Source organism: Erythrolamprus reginae, chromosome 4 (assembly GCF_031021105.1).
Source record: "Erythrolamprus reginae isolate rEryReg1 chromosome 4, rEryReg1.hap1, whole genome shotgun sequence".
In the NCBI taxonomy this organism is placed as follows: domain Eukaryota; kingdom Metazoa; phylum Chordata; class Lepidosauria; order Squamata; family Dipsadidae; genus Erythrolamprus; species Erythrolamprus reginae.
Genome location: NC_091953.1, coordinates 44,723,672 through 44,738,066, shown reverse-complemented (window position 1 = coordinate 44,738,066; position 14,395 = coordinate 44,723,672). Strand labels below are relative to the sequence as shown.

The window sequence follows — 14,395 nt, the reverse complement described above, 5'->3', positions numbered from 1 at the left end:
ATATTCCACATATGACTCAGAACATTTTATTGCTTTCCAGGAAGTTATTTGTCAGCAACATACAGATCTAGCTTAAAAACTGACAGAATGTACAAGACTTATTATTAGAAAATATGAAATAATTTAGTAAATGTAGCAATAATCACAAAGAGCATGGGTGGCGGAGAAGGGGATGCAAAATGATCTGATATAAAGTTTGCACACACTGGAAACTGAAATATGACTTGTAGCAGAACACTACAATGCTGCTTTTGTCATTCTGGTGAAACAGTAACTGCTATAATTGAAAAATAGTAGACACGTTCAAGTCAAGTTCTAATAAGGTTGGTAATATAGCACTTCTGGGTATTTGTCAGATGAAAATTCTAATCTTTCATCCAGAGTGGCAAAAACATAAAACAAACAAATATTTTTAAACTATCTGTATTTCATCCTCACACAAATTTGCTTTACATTTCCATCCAGAAAAAGAGACTTCATATATAAAAGAAACTAAGAAATTCAAGGATGGTTTCTTTAAAAAAAATCTTAGAATGAATCCATGCACTATGAAACTGCCTAATAGCCTTTAATATTTTAAATGTTCTTCCACACTGTAAGGAAGAAACTCTGTAACTAAAAAGAGAAAATTAATAATAAAACATAACATTTTAAAAACTTACTTTAGACAGAAAATCTCCAAAATTATAATGAACAAAATGTTTAATATTTGAAATATTTTGCATGAGAAATGTATTGTTCAAGTCTCAGAAGAAATGTCCAATCTATTCTAATCATACTAAAAACATTGTAAGTTTGAAGCAGTCCTGAATTCAACACTGAATTTTTTGCATACCACTCTCCAATATTAATAACTTGTGGTTAGGGAAAAAAAATAGCAGCAGAATATAGCAACATGTTGTAGCACAAAAATATGACAAATATGTTAGATATGCCAAGACTTTAGATTTCAGGTATAGTTATATAATGAAACTCAGATCCTAGAATTTTCAAATGGCTTTAACCCTGCTGTTCTGTTCGAAAAAAGTTCCTAATGTTATGTTCCCGGGTCACCCTGACCCGGACCGAAAACTCTTCATTTGCAGTGCTTATGTTTGGTCTTTTTGAAAGCTTTTTTCACCTGGAAACATGTTTGAACATTTCTGCACACAATGGAATGAAAATTGAACTGAAAAAATTAATCCTTATTGGTTTATTTTGCACATAAATGTGCCTCCCCCCCCGTTTTTGTGAAAGTTTTTTCAATTTATGGATAGTTTTGCTTGCAAAATCCATTCTATTTTACTAAAGTTGGTGTGGGATTGGTAGCTTGAACATTTCTGCACACAATGATATGAAAATTGAACTGAGAAAATTAATCCTTATTGGTTTATTTTGCTCATAAATGGGCCCCCATGCTTATACTCAAATAGGCTTATACTCGAGTAGGCTTATACTCGAGTATAAAATGATATGGTCTTATATTCAAAAATAAACCAATAAGAATCATTTTTTTTCAGTTCATTTCTATTTTTCTTATGTTTAGGATTGTTCAATTTAGTATATCAAAACTTTTGAGTTTATTGATAATTTTGCCTGCAAAATGCATTCTATTTTACTATTCTATTTTGGTGTGGGATTGGTAGCTTGAACCTTTCTGAACATAATGATATGAAAATTAAACTGAAAAAATGATCCTTATTGGTTTATTTTGCTCATAAATGGGCCCCCATGCTTATACTCAAATAGGCTTATACTCGAGTAGGCTTATACTCGAGTATAAAACAATAAACCAATAAGAGTCATTTTTTTCAGTTCATTTATATTTTTCTTATGTTCAGGATTGTTCAATTTAGTATATCAAACCTTTTGGGGGAAAATTCCTTAGGGATTTGTAGCCTTAAAAAATATAAATTGACACGAAATTCAAAAAGGATGGGGGGAGGGGCTTTTTGATCAAAATAAAAATATAAGTCTCAATTTTTCCAGTTCAATTTTCATATCATTATGTTCATAAATGTTCAAACTAGTTTTCCAGTGGAAAAAGTTTTCAAAAAGACCAAATTCAAGTACCTAAAAAAAATCATTTTGATCCGGGTCTATATGACCCGAACAGAGTAAATGTGACTTTTTTTTTGCCAAGAAAAATTTTTTTTCCCCACCCCCACAAATATTTTTTTGATGATCAGCATTGTTAAATTGAGTAAATGAATGCGTAAGATTTTAAAGAATATTTCGGATTTGGAGCATAAAAAAATAAAAAGTGAAAATTGTTGCAAGCAGCCGGGGGGGGGGGGGGAGGCCTTATTTCTGATGTTAAAAAAACAGTAAGAATCATTTTTTTCAGTTCCTTTATATTTTTCTTATATTCAGAAATGTTCAAGGTACCATTCCCACACCAACTCCAGTAAAATAGACTGCATTTTGCAAGCAAAACTATCCATAAATTGAAAAAACTTTCACAAAAACGGGGGGGGAGGCACATTTATGGGCAAAATAAACCAATAAGGATTAATTTTTTCAGTTCAATTTTCATTCCATTGTGTGAAGAAATGTTCAGACTACTTTCAAAGTGAAAAAAGCTTTCAAAAAGACCAAACATAAGCACTGCAAATGAAGAGTTTTCGGTCCGGGTCAGGGTGACCCGGGAACATAACATTAGGGAGGTTTTTTTTTTCAGCAAGAAAGAAACCTCCCACCCCCCCAAAAAAATTCTCATAGAGAGAACCCCTGAAATGATGAAAAGTCATGAAATTTCAAGTTTCAGATATGCAGGGAAAATTTTTTACAGGGTCTCAAACCTTGATTTCGGGTCTCACAGACCCGAACAGAACAGCAGGGTTAAATTAGTTTGAGTAGGACCTACAGATAAACGTATAGAAATTCCTTTAACAAGTTTACAGCTGTCCAGTTTATCTTCTACAATTCCAACAGTCTCTATTTCCTTCCTTACTTTCAAAGCACATTCTTATTCTGCTGCAGCTTATACTCACAAATTGATCAAAATGTACAATACCTTATTTCAAGAACTTACCCAGTGTGTGGGTTGATGATCTCCCAATGGTTCCTATATAAAGAAAATATATGAATCATATACACAGGAAACACATAGAGAAAATAATTCAAGAAAATCTAGTTTGAAGATTTTCCTGGTGAGCTAAACTTTGTGAAAGTTCTTTAAGCACTGAGGAATAACTGAGGTTGATTCATAGATTTTAAAAAAATGACCTAAAACTCTTTGAAATATACTTATGGCAGAACGAATAAAAGACAAATTGAATATGCCTTTTATAAGTTGACTTATTTGACTATATTTCAATTTCCTATTCAAATGGATTTCTTTTAATAAAATATAGGTTCATATACATATGTCATTGTTTATAATTTTATATGTTGTATTTTATTTCAAATTACACTTTTTGTTTGAAATTTGTTACAAAATTGTTTCTTCTTCTTCTCTGGAATGTTTCCACAGTAGCTATTGTATTTTTAGGAATATAAGATGCACCTTTTCCCTCCTAAAAGAGAATGATAATTTAGATGTGTCTTATATTCTGAATGTAGCTTTTTTTTCCAGCCCTAAGTGCTAATGATCTTCCCAGCTCTTACCTTGCAGGCTCTTTCATTGTTTCTCTCTGTGAAGAATGTTTTCCAAGCCCTATGTTTTTGCAGGTTCTTTTTCATTGCTCTACCTTGCTCCAAATACGTTTCTTTCCAGCCCTAACCAGGTGCCAACAATGTTCCCAGCTCTTACTGGCTTGCAAGCTCTTTCATTGTTACTCTCTGCGAAGAATGTTTTCCAAACCCTGTCTTTGTAGGGTTTTTTTTTAAATTCTCTATTTGCTTTGAATGTTTCTTTCCAGCCCTAACCAGGTGCTAACAATGTTCCAGCTCTTACTGGCTTACAAGCTCTTTCATTGTTACTCTCTGCTACTCTCTGGGGATAAAGTAATGTGCTGAAGCTAACCAGACTAAGGCCGCTAGCCAAATGAATATTTGGTAGGCAGATCTCCCCCTCCATTATTTTCCTCCCAAAAAAACAAGGTGCGTCTTATACTCCGGTGCGTATTATACTCTTTAATATTTCTTTACTTTGATGATGCTAGGAAAAATAATAAAAAACCTAACAGATTTTACAGGAATATATTGTAATATATTTTGCAGGAATATATTTTACAGGAATATATTTAAAAGAATAGGAAACCATAATTACATATTATGATACAAAGAGTTTGAATAGACTGTCTTAGCTCTTCAGGTATTGATTGTTATAAAATATTTATTTTATTTATTTATAAAAATGATCAAAAATAGCTTCCAGTTTTTTGCATATATTTTTTCAGAAATTGTGTTAGCTTACCAATTTAATGGGGCGAATTGACATAATAGTTTCACTAGTGCCACCCCAGTCCAAAAAACACTTATATTTTCCTTTCTCCAATATATATTGTTCTCCACAGAAATATTTCTGTTGATAAGCAACCCACCTAGATATAACATACAACAGACATTTTAAGATAGATCAAATATATATTAATAATATGTAAAACACCGTAAAAGTACCCTGAATTTTTCATCTGTTGAACTTTCATGGTTTTTAAAAAAAGGTATTATATGCATCTTCTTATTAAAGCTTTGAACAGGTTGCCTCTTAAAGTTTTTTGCTATACCCTTATTTGATCTAAAAAACGGGATGGCTAATGCACCCAAATTCTGGCTCTCTAGGCATAATATAATGTGAATCCCAGGGTTTTAGACTGGGAAGTTTGAGAATACAACCCAGAAATGGCAAAAACAATTCAACTGCTTAGTGTAGTGTTGCCAAGGAAACAATACTGTATAACATGTCCGTATAGTTACCAAGAATCAAGCTACATTTGAAAAGGAATTACCGAAATATAACATACTGGTATATCATATAGTACATGGTGTTTTTATGACATATAAAGTATTTCCAGATTCAATGAAGTTATAAGCATAAAAAGTTAAAACAGAACCAAGAATGCTTATCAAACCACAATACTGAATTCTTAGGTTCCAAGTGTTACATTTCAGAACAATGAGTTGTTTGACATTTATAATGTATGTAATGCTTTAAATTGTGGCTAAATGTTTTACTAAATCTAAGATGTTACTCTGATAAAAAGAGAGATAAAATATTCTGTTCTTTAAAAGTTTAAGACTAAACCATGTACTGAAGTTCATTTTTAGTATTAGAATCTATACATTAGCATATTAGAATCTACATATGATATGTGTATGCATGTGTAGGTGATTTATGTTTTTATTACTTGATTGTTCCATGACCATAGCTAAGCCCAGCCAGTCTTATCTAAGTTAAGCAGGGATGGACTTGTGCAGTACCTATATGGTAGGTGAGCCCCACCCACATCCTAAGTCAATTTAGATTAGAATGGGAAGTTGAAGGTAAGAATGGGAAGTTGAAAAATATTCCTGCAGAAGATCATAATGAACCACTGCATAGTTATATCTATATGGTCACTGGAAGTCAAGCTTAACCCAAGGGCAACTGAACTTTTATTTACTTATATATTTTTATTAAATTTATTTATGAAGTTAAGACTGAAAAGAAATGTTAAAATAGGAAAATCAGGCAATTCATGTTGCACAAACATTTGAAATTCAACTTACACTCCACTTTTCACGTTAACTGATCTTGTCACTAGGCCAAACCCTTCCCATTCCAAATCAGGAATTTCTTGATTTACAACATTCAATACTTTTCCATTTTCCTCATCAGTTTCGAAAAGTGTTATTTCAGATTCCATAAAATTCTGGAATTTAAAAATTAAATTAGGAACATCTGTTACTACTAAAACCACCCTTCTGTTTGTAACCTTCAGTTATCCCAAACAGTGCCTAACAGAGCAACATTTTTTGAATCAAGATACTTTACATCTGCTAACTTAAAGAAAATCCAGTAACTGTCATTTCTGGGGAATTGAAATTTCAAGCATCTTCAGGCTAGTTGGATTTGCAAATTTGTGACTATCACTGTGGTAAGCTGCAGTCACACAACTGTGTTTTCCAATACTCTCCTCCAGTTTTCTACAAGCAAAAGCAGTGGGGAAGCTGGCAGGAAGTTGAAAGACACTTCTGCTCCCATTGTTTGTTTGTTTTTTGCCCACCCCAAGTCATTCTGTTATTTGTTTAGATAAGCAAATATCTCCGAAAGGACAATCCAGCAGATCATGGGTTATATAGTGCATCCACAAAATTCTTCAGCTAATAAATATATATTTTCCTCAAATTATTTGATTTATTCTGGCCAAAGTACTGGCATACACCAATTCAGTGTGCATATAATTCAATTCATTATTACAATGTATCCGGACCCATCCAAAGCTAATATAAATTGATCTATTTCGACAAAGTTATAATAAACAAATGACTACAGTTATTTAATAGTGTTGCTTTTCTACAAAAAATACATTTTAACCTGTTTTCCTTTGTCATAGAATTTAAATAAAAATACTGAAATTTCCCTTCCCTCTTTCCTCTTCTTAAAATGTTTAAATACAGCGGCGCTTCAAGGTTTGTAAAGCCAAGTGAAGGGGGTATGGCCAACATCCCAGCAGCACCGGTGTCTCCTGTGTGTCATGGGAAACCACAAATCCCAGCTGTTTAGAGACTTGGAACCTGATTGGAACCAGGTCAGGGGCGTTGAAGAAGAGAGGCACCATTTGGTGGTCGGGGGGGGCTTGCAACCCCCCCTTCCCCGAGAGTCGGCACCAACTTCTTAGCTAGCGGCTGTGGAAGATGACTTTGTTGCCATTAGCTGGGATGGCCACGGTTGGAACAATTGAAATTGTGCATTGCCTGTATGAAAAGATCTAAGCATTTGTGCTGGAGAAAGGTGAAAAGGGGTTAAAATTGGGTGACTATTTTGTCGATGTAATGACGAAAGAAGAAATTTAAAATTCAAAAGGAGACAAAAGAGACTCTAAAATGGAGTGAACGGCTATCTAGCAATTGGAAATACCATAGAGAAAATTAAAGGAACATGTTTAAAAGCCCAAATTTGAGGATGACTTTATAATTGGACTTGGTGGAAGTTTAAGACAATGAAAAAGAATAAAGAATGAAGAAAATATCTTATAAGTGCTAAGTGGAGTTAAAATACTTTGGAAACTTTTGTAAAAGAGCTGTTTTATTATATTGGGAACATAACACCATCTGCTGGCTAAAATAAAATATTGAACAGACTGTGGAAAGTCCGAATTAGCTGACAGCTAGAGACTCACCTTGCCCATTAGAAGATAACTAGAAGCTTGAAAAGATTTGAAAGTAGTGTGTGTTGTGCTAGTGTGTTTGATGGTGCACTGTTTTGGTGATAAAAGATAAGAGGATTTTGAACTGGATTGAGATTATATAGATTAAAGCTGCAAGTAAAAAAAACCCTATGAACTTTGTGAATTGTGAACTTGACAAGATGGAGGCATATATCTATGAAGAACTGACTGGGATGTTAAAATACATCTATGAAGGTATAAAAACTTACCTTTTGGAAATCAGAGGTGAAAATAAAATAGAAATGAAGTTGGATCATAAAAAAGACTTAGAATTTACAATGGTGAAAAAAGAAAATGAAGAACAAGGAGATTACACAGATGAAAAAGGGGCTGAAAATAAACAAAACAGACTGATGATTACACTGGGATTTACAGTGATAAGAAAAGAGTAAGAGGGGAGTATTGGTATCAGAAGAAACAATTAAAAATAAAGAGTGTAAAGGGGAGAAGACACTAGGAGGAATTGAGAGCAAACTTTCACAAATAATATACTTAAAAGGAAGCAAAATAATTTGGGAAAAAATAAGTTATTGGTATAAAAATAAAAGAAAGAAAAAGAAAAAGTTGAGAGAAGGGGTTGGAAGGGAAAACCTACAAGGTGGAATTTTTGAAAGACCAGTTAGGTTTAGAATTTGAATTTTTTTATGCTTTGTAAGAAATAAAGAGTATCAATTTGTCTCCAAAAAGAAGTACAGTGAACCCTCGAGTTTCGCGTCCTCGAGCATCGCGAAAGGGCTATTTCGCGAGTTTTCAACCCGGAAGTAAACTCCACCATCTGCGCATGCGTGCCTTTTTTCTATGGCCACGCATGCGTAGATGGTGGAGTTCCCCAGCTGGGAAGCTGGGCGGCTTCCCTGGGTCTTCCCCCGGTAAGACCCCAGCGGCGGCGCGAGCAACGGCGTGGGCGGGCGGGCGGCACGCGCGGGGACACCCCAGCTCCGCTCCCCAGCTGGGGAGCGGAGCTGGGGTTTCCCCAAGCGCGCGCGCGTTGCTGGGGCTGCTTCCCAGCTGGGGAGCGGAGCTGGGGTTTCCCCAAGCGCGCGTGCGTTGCTGGGGCCGCTTCCACGCGCGCGCGCTTGGGGAAACCCCAGCTCCGCTCCCCAGCTGGGAAGCGGCCCCAGCAATGCGCGCGCGCTTGGGGAAACCCCAGCTCCGCTCCCCAGCTGGGAAGCGGCCCCAGCAATGCGCGCGTGCTTGGGGACACCCCAGCTCCGCTCCCCAGCTGGGAAGCGGCCCCAGCAACAGCGTGGGTGGGCGGGCGGCACGCGCGCGGGGAAACCCCAGGTGCGAGCAACGGGGTGGGCGAAGGGCGGGCGGCGGTGGAAGTAAAAACACCATCTGCGCATGCGCAGATGGTGTTTTTACTTCCGCACCGCTACTTCGCGAAAAATCGATCATCGCTTGGGGTCCTGGAACGGAACCCTCGCGATGATCGAGGGACCACGAGGGACCACTGTATATAGAAATAACTGATTTCTGTAAGATATGTATCATGCATTTAACTATATTTTCCTGAATGTTCTGCTGATTCTGTAACCAGAATATTCAAAAATTCATTTATGAAGAAACGACTTTCATTTCTGCACAAATTTCTACTTTACAGTTAAATGTTATGTGACTTTTCATAACTGCAACATAATCAAGAAAACTAGAAATAAGCACACAATCACTTTGACAGTGGTCATAAGCCTGAAGTATAACTGAATGCACATTTATACCATCTGACATTCAAGGGACACAGTATATTTAAACAGCGAAAATGCCAATTGCAGTTTGTACCTGAATGTGTGTATTACTGAAATATTTATAAATTGCAGGCATGCCTCATTCGGATGCCCTGTTTTACATTATTATTGTTGTTGTTGTTATTATTATTATTATTATTATTATTAATTAGACTTTTAATGCGCGCCTCTCCGAAGACGCGGGGTGGCTCACATATCATGTTACCAATATATGCAATGTGGCTTAACTACCCTTTTGCACATCAACTTCCTTGTATCAGAAGCTTAAAATATAAGTTCATTTAGTACTAATTCAATTACTTATTTGTGAGTACTAATTACATTTTACAGTACAGTACTAGTTAACTTTTTTTAAAAAAAATATCATAAATAGGTGTTTCACTGCAGAGACATGAATATTTAAAAATTCTAGAATCGTGACTTGTTTTGCTTCAAGACAAAAATGTCTTTTAAATGCAGCTGCTATGGCTGAATTTTTGGTCTCTTAAAGGAACAAACTGAAGTCAATCTCTGGGAGAAACACTATCTGCAATAGATAGATAATTGTGAAGCTTTATATGGATACATAGCAGTAAAGAGTAATGGATTGGTGGTGGGGTATTGATTAGGAATGCACACTAGAATTGAAATTTGGTCCCTAAGTGTGTTTAAATAAGGTGCCAACAAAATAAAAGACATTTTTTGCAAACAATAAGGAACACAATATATTTTTCTCTTAGATTTTCCCACAAGTGCAGATTTAGTTTTATTTGGGTCAACACTTGATTGTGCCAAGAATTGACTGACTGGCTTCTTGCCTGAGCCTGATGCCTCAAGCTGAGAAAGCGTGACTGGCCCAAAGTGATCAAATCTGTTTTCACGTCTGAGGTGGAACTAGAACTCACAATGTCTTCTATCCTGGTGTCTTAAACTCTTGGCAGACTATTTTATTTTTCTTTATTATGTGAATTATTTTAATGCATGCTTTACAGGTTAAACATTATGGTCTTCAAGCTTCGATAAACATTTATCAGATGTACTGTATGTAAAAAAAGTGACCTTGGATACAATCAAATGTAATGAGCAAAAATAGAGAAAGAAGATGTGCTTTGCAAAGTCAATACTATGAACTTTAAAATATTTTTTCACTTCCTCAATCTCACTGCGTTGACATTTATTTATTTATTTAATGTATGGCACCTCATATATGGAAATGAATTGACAATAACAGCTCTTAATTTACATGTTCAATTGCAATTAAATGTGGAAATAAGATGTTGAAAGAATATTGCCTTAAAGAACAAATTAAGTACTTACAGCTTGCAAAAATCTAACAGAGAGCAAAACACTGCTGACTCCACCCCATGATTGCCAGTGTTCATATTCCCCCTCCTCTAACAAGTATTGCTGGCCTTTATATCGTTCCTTGTCGTAAGCAACCCATCTACAATGTTGATAACACAAATTTTGACAAAGTTAGAGAATGAATGAATATTACAAATGTATAGATAATCATTAAAGCACATCATTTGGCACTCCTCCTCTATGGCATAAATTTAGTAGCTTCATTTACAAGAGGCAACAAAATTATTCTCTATTCTCTTTGTACACTCTTAATCCAAGCAATTCAGAATAACCCACTTCAATATTATGAGATGTTAAGCATACCCACAATTTACCTGTTGACAAATCAATTCTACCTTTGTCAAGGTAAATCTGGGGCTGGAGCAGTTGGCTAATGTTTTGAGAAAAAAACAATTCCCCTCCAGGTTAAATAGCAAAGAAAGAATTTGCTGAATGGTTTAAATGTTGAATTTCCTCTCGGAGGCTTTTTATGACCAGCCATAACCTTGATTTTTATCAGTTCTACCTAGAAACATACGGAGCTACTCTGCACCTCTTCTCCAATCAGCCAGAGACCTTGGCTACATAATAATTCCAAGATTTACAAGGATTTAATGTTGGCTATATTCAACATATGTTACTGAAGGGAATTATTTAGGATCCCTTTTGTACAGAGACTGACTATGTGATGGAAGAATAGTTGAATAGTTGGACTGATAGAGTGTGAGGAAGTAATGTTGAAACTGTTGTCTGATCATTTCAATAGTTGCTGTAGTCATGCAAACATCTTCTCTCAGGCAATACTCAGAGGCATTCAAGCTGATGTTCCAACTACCTGGATAATTGTGCCACACCCGTGTGTTTTCAAGGACACCCAGGGGCAGACTCACCCCACCTAATTTTTGAATGCTAAAACAGAGTGAGAAGAGGGTAGGTATAACAGGAAAGGTGATAGCAAATGACATAAAATAAGGAAGTGGAGTTGACAAGTCTGGAGAATGGCAGTTATTACAAACAGATAAGAGTATTTTCATTGAATTGCCAGGGCTACAAGCTACTGTGATCGGCATATTCTGGTGGGAGTCCTACCTGGAGCTTGAAGCTCTTCCTGGAACTAAGCAATAACTAGAAAAGGAGCAACTACTTCATCCCAACAAGTATAAGAACATTTGGAAAAAGCAACGGTAAAGATTTTGAGATTTTAGTTTGAACTTAGTACTAACAGATTATTAATGGATTAAAAGGTCGCCGCCGGCATGGGGGGCTTCCCAGCACCCCCCCAAACCCGGGTTGGGGGTTCGGGGGGGTGCTGGGAAGCCCCCCATGCCGGCGGCGACCTTTTAAAACAGCCGCGTGGCTTCCCAACTGAGTCCTAAAGCCAAACGCCAAAGGCGAACTTCCGCGTTTGGCTTCAGGACTCAGTTGGGAAGCCGCGCGGCTGTTTTAAAAGGTCGCCGCCGGCATGGGGGGCTTCCCAGCACCCTCCCAAACCCGGGTTGGGGGTTCGGGGGGTGCTGGGAAGCCCCCCATGCCAGCGGCGACCTTTTAAAACAGCCGCGCGGCTTCCCAGCTGAGTCCTGAAGCCAAACACGGAAGTTCGCCTTTGGCGTTTGGCTTCAGGACTCAGCTGGGAAGCCGCGCGGCTGTTTTAAAAGGTCGCCGCCGGCATGGGGGGCTTCCCAGCACCCCCCCAAACCCCCAACCTGGGTCTTCCCGGCCGCCCACGCAAAGGGGAAACCCCGGCTCCTATCTGATGCCCGCCGCTCGCCCGCCCGCCAGCATGAGGGGAAGACCCAGGGAAGGTTCCTTCGGCCACCCAACAGCTGATCTGCTTGGTAGCGCAGCAGCAGCGAGGAGCCGAATCGGGGTTTCCCCTTTGCGTGGGCGGCGGGGAACGCAAACTCCACCATCTGCGCATGCGCGGCCATGGGAAAAAGGGCGAGCATGCGCAGATGGTGTTTTTACTTCCGCAACCCTACATTGCGAAAAATCGATTATCGCGAGGGGTCTGGGAACGGAACCCTCGCGATAATAGAGGGATCACTGTATTGCAATAAAGAATGTACATATATTTGCTATGCTGTGCTAAGTCCTGTCCGCAGAGAGCAAAGAACCCTCACATGGAACACATTACAGTGGTACCTCGTCTTACGAACTTAATTCGTTCCGTGACAAGGTTTGTAAGAAGAAAAGTTCTTAGATGAAACAATGTTTCCCATAGGAATCAATGTAAAAGCGAATAATGCGTGCAAGACCACTAGGAAAATCCAAAATATTAAGGCTTAAAAAAAACAAACAGCGGGGTGGACGAAGCTGAGGCGAACGGAGTGGGGGGAGAGACAGCGAGAGGTGGCAAGAGGTGGCAGTCCCAATGAAGCAAGGCGAAAAGAGCCTCTCTTGAGCTCCATGAGTCTTTGCCTCCTGTTTCTGTCCACCTCACTGTGCTCATTTCCCCCACACTTTTCTCCTCTCTTGAGCTCCATGAATCCTTGCCTCCCGTTTCTGTCCACCCCACTGTGCTCATTTCCCCATTTTTCTCCTCCCTTGAGCTCCATGAATCTTTGCCTCCCATTTCTGTCCACCCCACTCTGCTCATTTCCTCCACACCTTTCTTCTCTCTTGAGCTCCATGAGTCCCTGCCTCCTGTTTCTGTCCACTCCGCTCTGCTCATTTCCCCCACACCTTTCTCCTCTCTTGAGCTCTATGAGCCTTTGCCTCTGTCCACCCCACTGTGTTCATTTCCCCCACACCTTTCTCCTCTCTTCAGCTCCATGAGTCCCTGCCTCCCATTTGTCTGGGCGCTGGGACAGACCTATCTCTTCCCCAAGCGCCCAGAAAATGCAAAACGCTCCCTTGATTCCAGGCTGCCCAGATGGAAGGGAGAGCTTCTTTTCTCTGGGTTGCTGGGAGAGATTTCCTCCCTCCTTGACAGCCCCGCTTTGGCTTCTGCCCTTCTTGACAGCCCTGCTGCCTCATTCTCTTCCTCCCTCACCGGCATCCAAATGACTGCCCCACGTCCTGGATCTGTCCTTTCTGCTGCCGGGATATCCCCTTTGCTTGCCTTAAATTCTGCTATTAGAGTGCCTCTGAAGCCAAGGGAGGGGGAAAAAGAGACTTGGTCATGCAGTTTGGAAGGGGGGAGTTTGTCGCTGGGATTCAAAGCAGCGCCGGCAAAAATGAAAGGAATCCCAGCAAGAGGAGCCTCAGGAAAATTCCAGCTATGCAAAAACGGGCACTTTGGTTGGCAACGAAAGTCCGGAGGCGGTGATTCCCAGCGAGGGGAGGCTCAGGGAAATCCCAGTACTTTGGGGCATCCCAGCGGTGGCAGTGGCTTGGGTTTCTAAGGTGAAGATAGTTCGGAAGAAGAGGCAAAAAAATCTTAAACACCGGGTTCGTATCATGAAAAGTTCGTATGAAGAGGGGTTTGTAAGACGAGATATCACTGTATTTTGTATTATCCCCTACACAGATTTATCTGGGCTTCTCTACATTTTGCACTGAACATCCTGGTCATTCTGACTTGTTTTATTTTGCTTCTATCAGATCAATCTGATTTTATTTTTTTGTCCACAGCTAAGTACTACTCTGCTGTTTGTACAGTACACTGCAGTTTATCTTTTAATCCTTCTTAGATATTTTAGAACATTTTTTTAGCCTAGTTGTGATTTTTTGTCTTATTTGTTAATTTATCACTGAAGAAAAAGTGATTGATTGATATTCGTTTGAGCTATTTTCTACTAATTTTTTAAAACAGCAAAAAAAAGGTTCCCAGGTTTGCTAGGAACATGACATATCTTTATTAAAAGATGCTTTGGAATGGTTTCTGTCTATGCACTCATAAACAAATATAGAAAGATACATTCATCAGCCACAAATGAGCAAGAAAATAATCAAGTAAAACTGCATACAAAATAGAGTTAATTTATAAAATTTGGTTATTAAGCTGACTCTCTCTCTCTCTGTATACTGTATGTGTGTATGAGTGCATAACCAGAAAACATTCTCAAACATCTTTTAATAACGATGTGTCATTTA

General features: G+C 38.5%; 1 protein-coding gene across 2 annotated transcripts in view; it reads right to left on the bottom strand.

Annotated features, from left to right (window-relative positions):
* CRYBG3 (crystallin beta-gamma domain containing 3) overlaps nt 1–14,395 on the bottom strand; it is a 76,681-nt gene that overhangs the window by 16,513 nt on the left and 45,773 nt on the right. For both annotated transcript variants that reach the window (XM_070750194.1, XM_070750195.1), the window contains exons 12-15: nt 10,334–10,460; nt 5,632–5,774; nt 4,340–4,466; nt 3,014–3,046 (exon numbers count right to left, since the gene is read on the bottom strand). In XM_070750194.1, the coding sequence (XP_070606295.1) occupies nt 3,014–3,046; nt 4,340–4,466; nt 5,632–5,774; nt 10,334–10,460 (430 nt within the window). The remainder of the gene's footprint in view (nt 1–3,013; nt 3,047–4,339; nt 4,467–5,631; nt 5,775–10,333; nt 10,461–14,395) is intronic.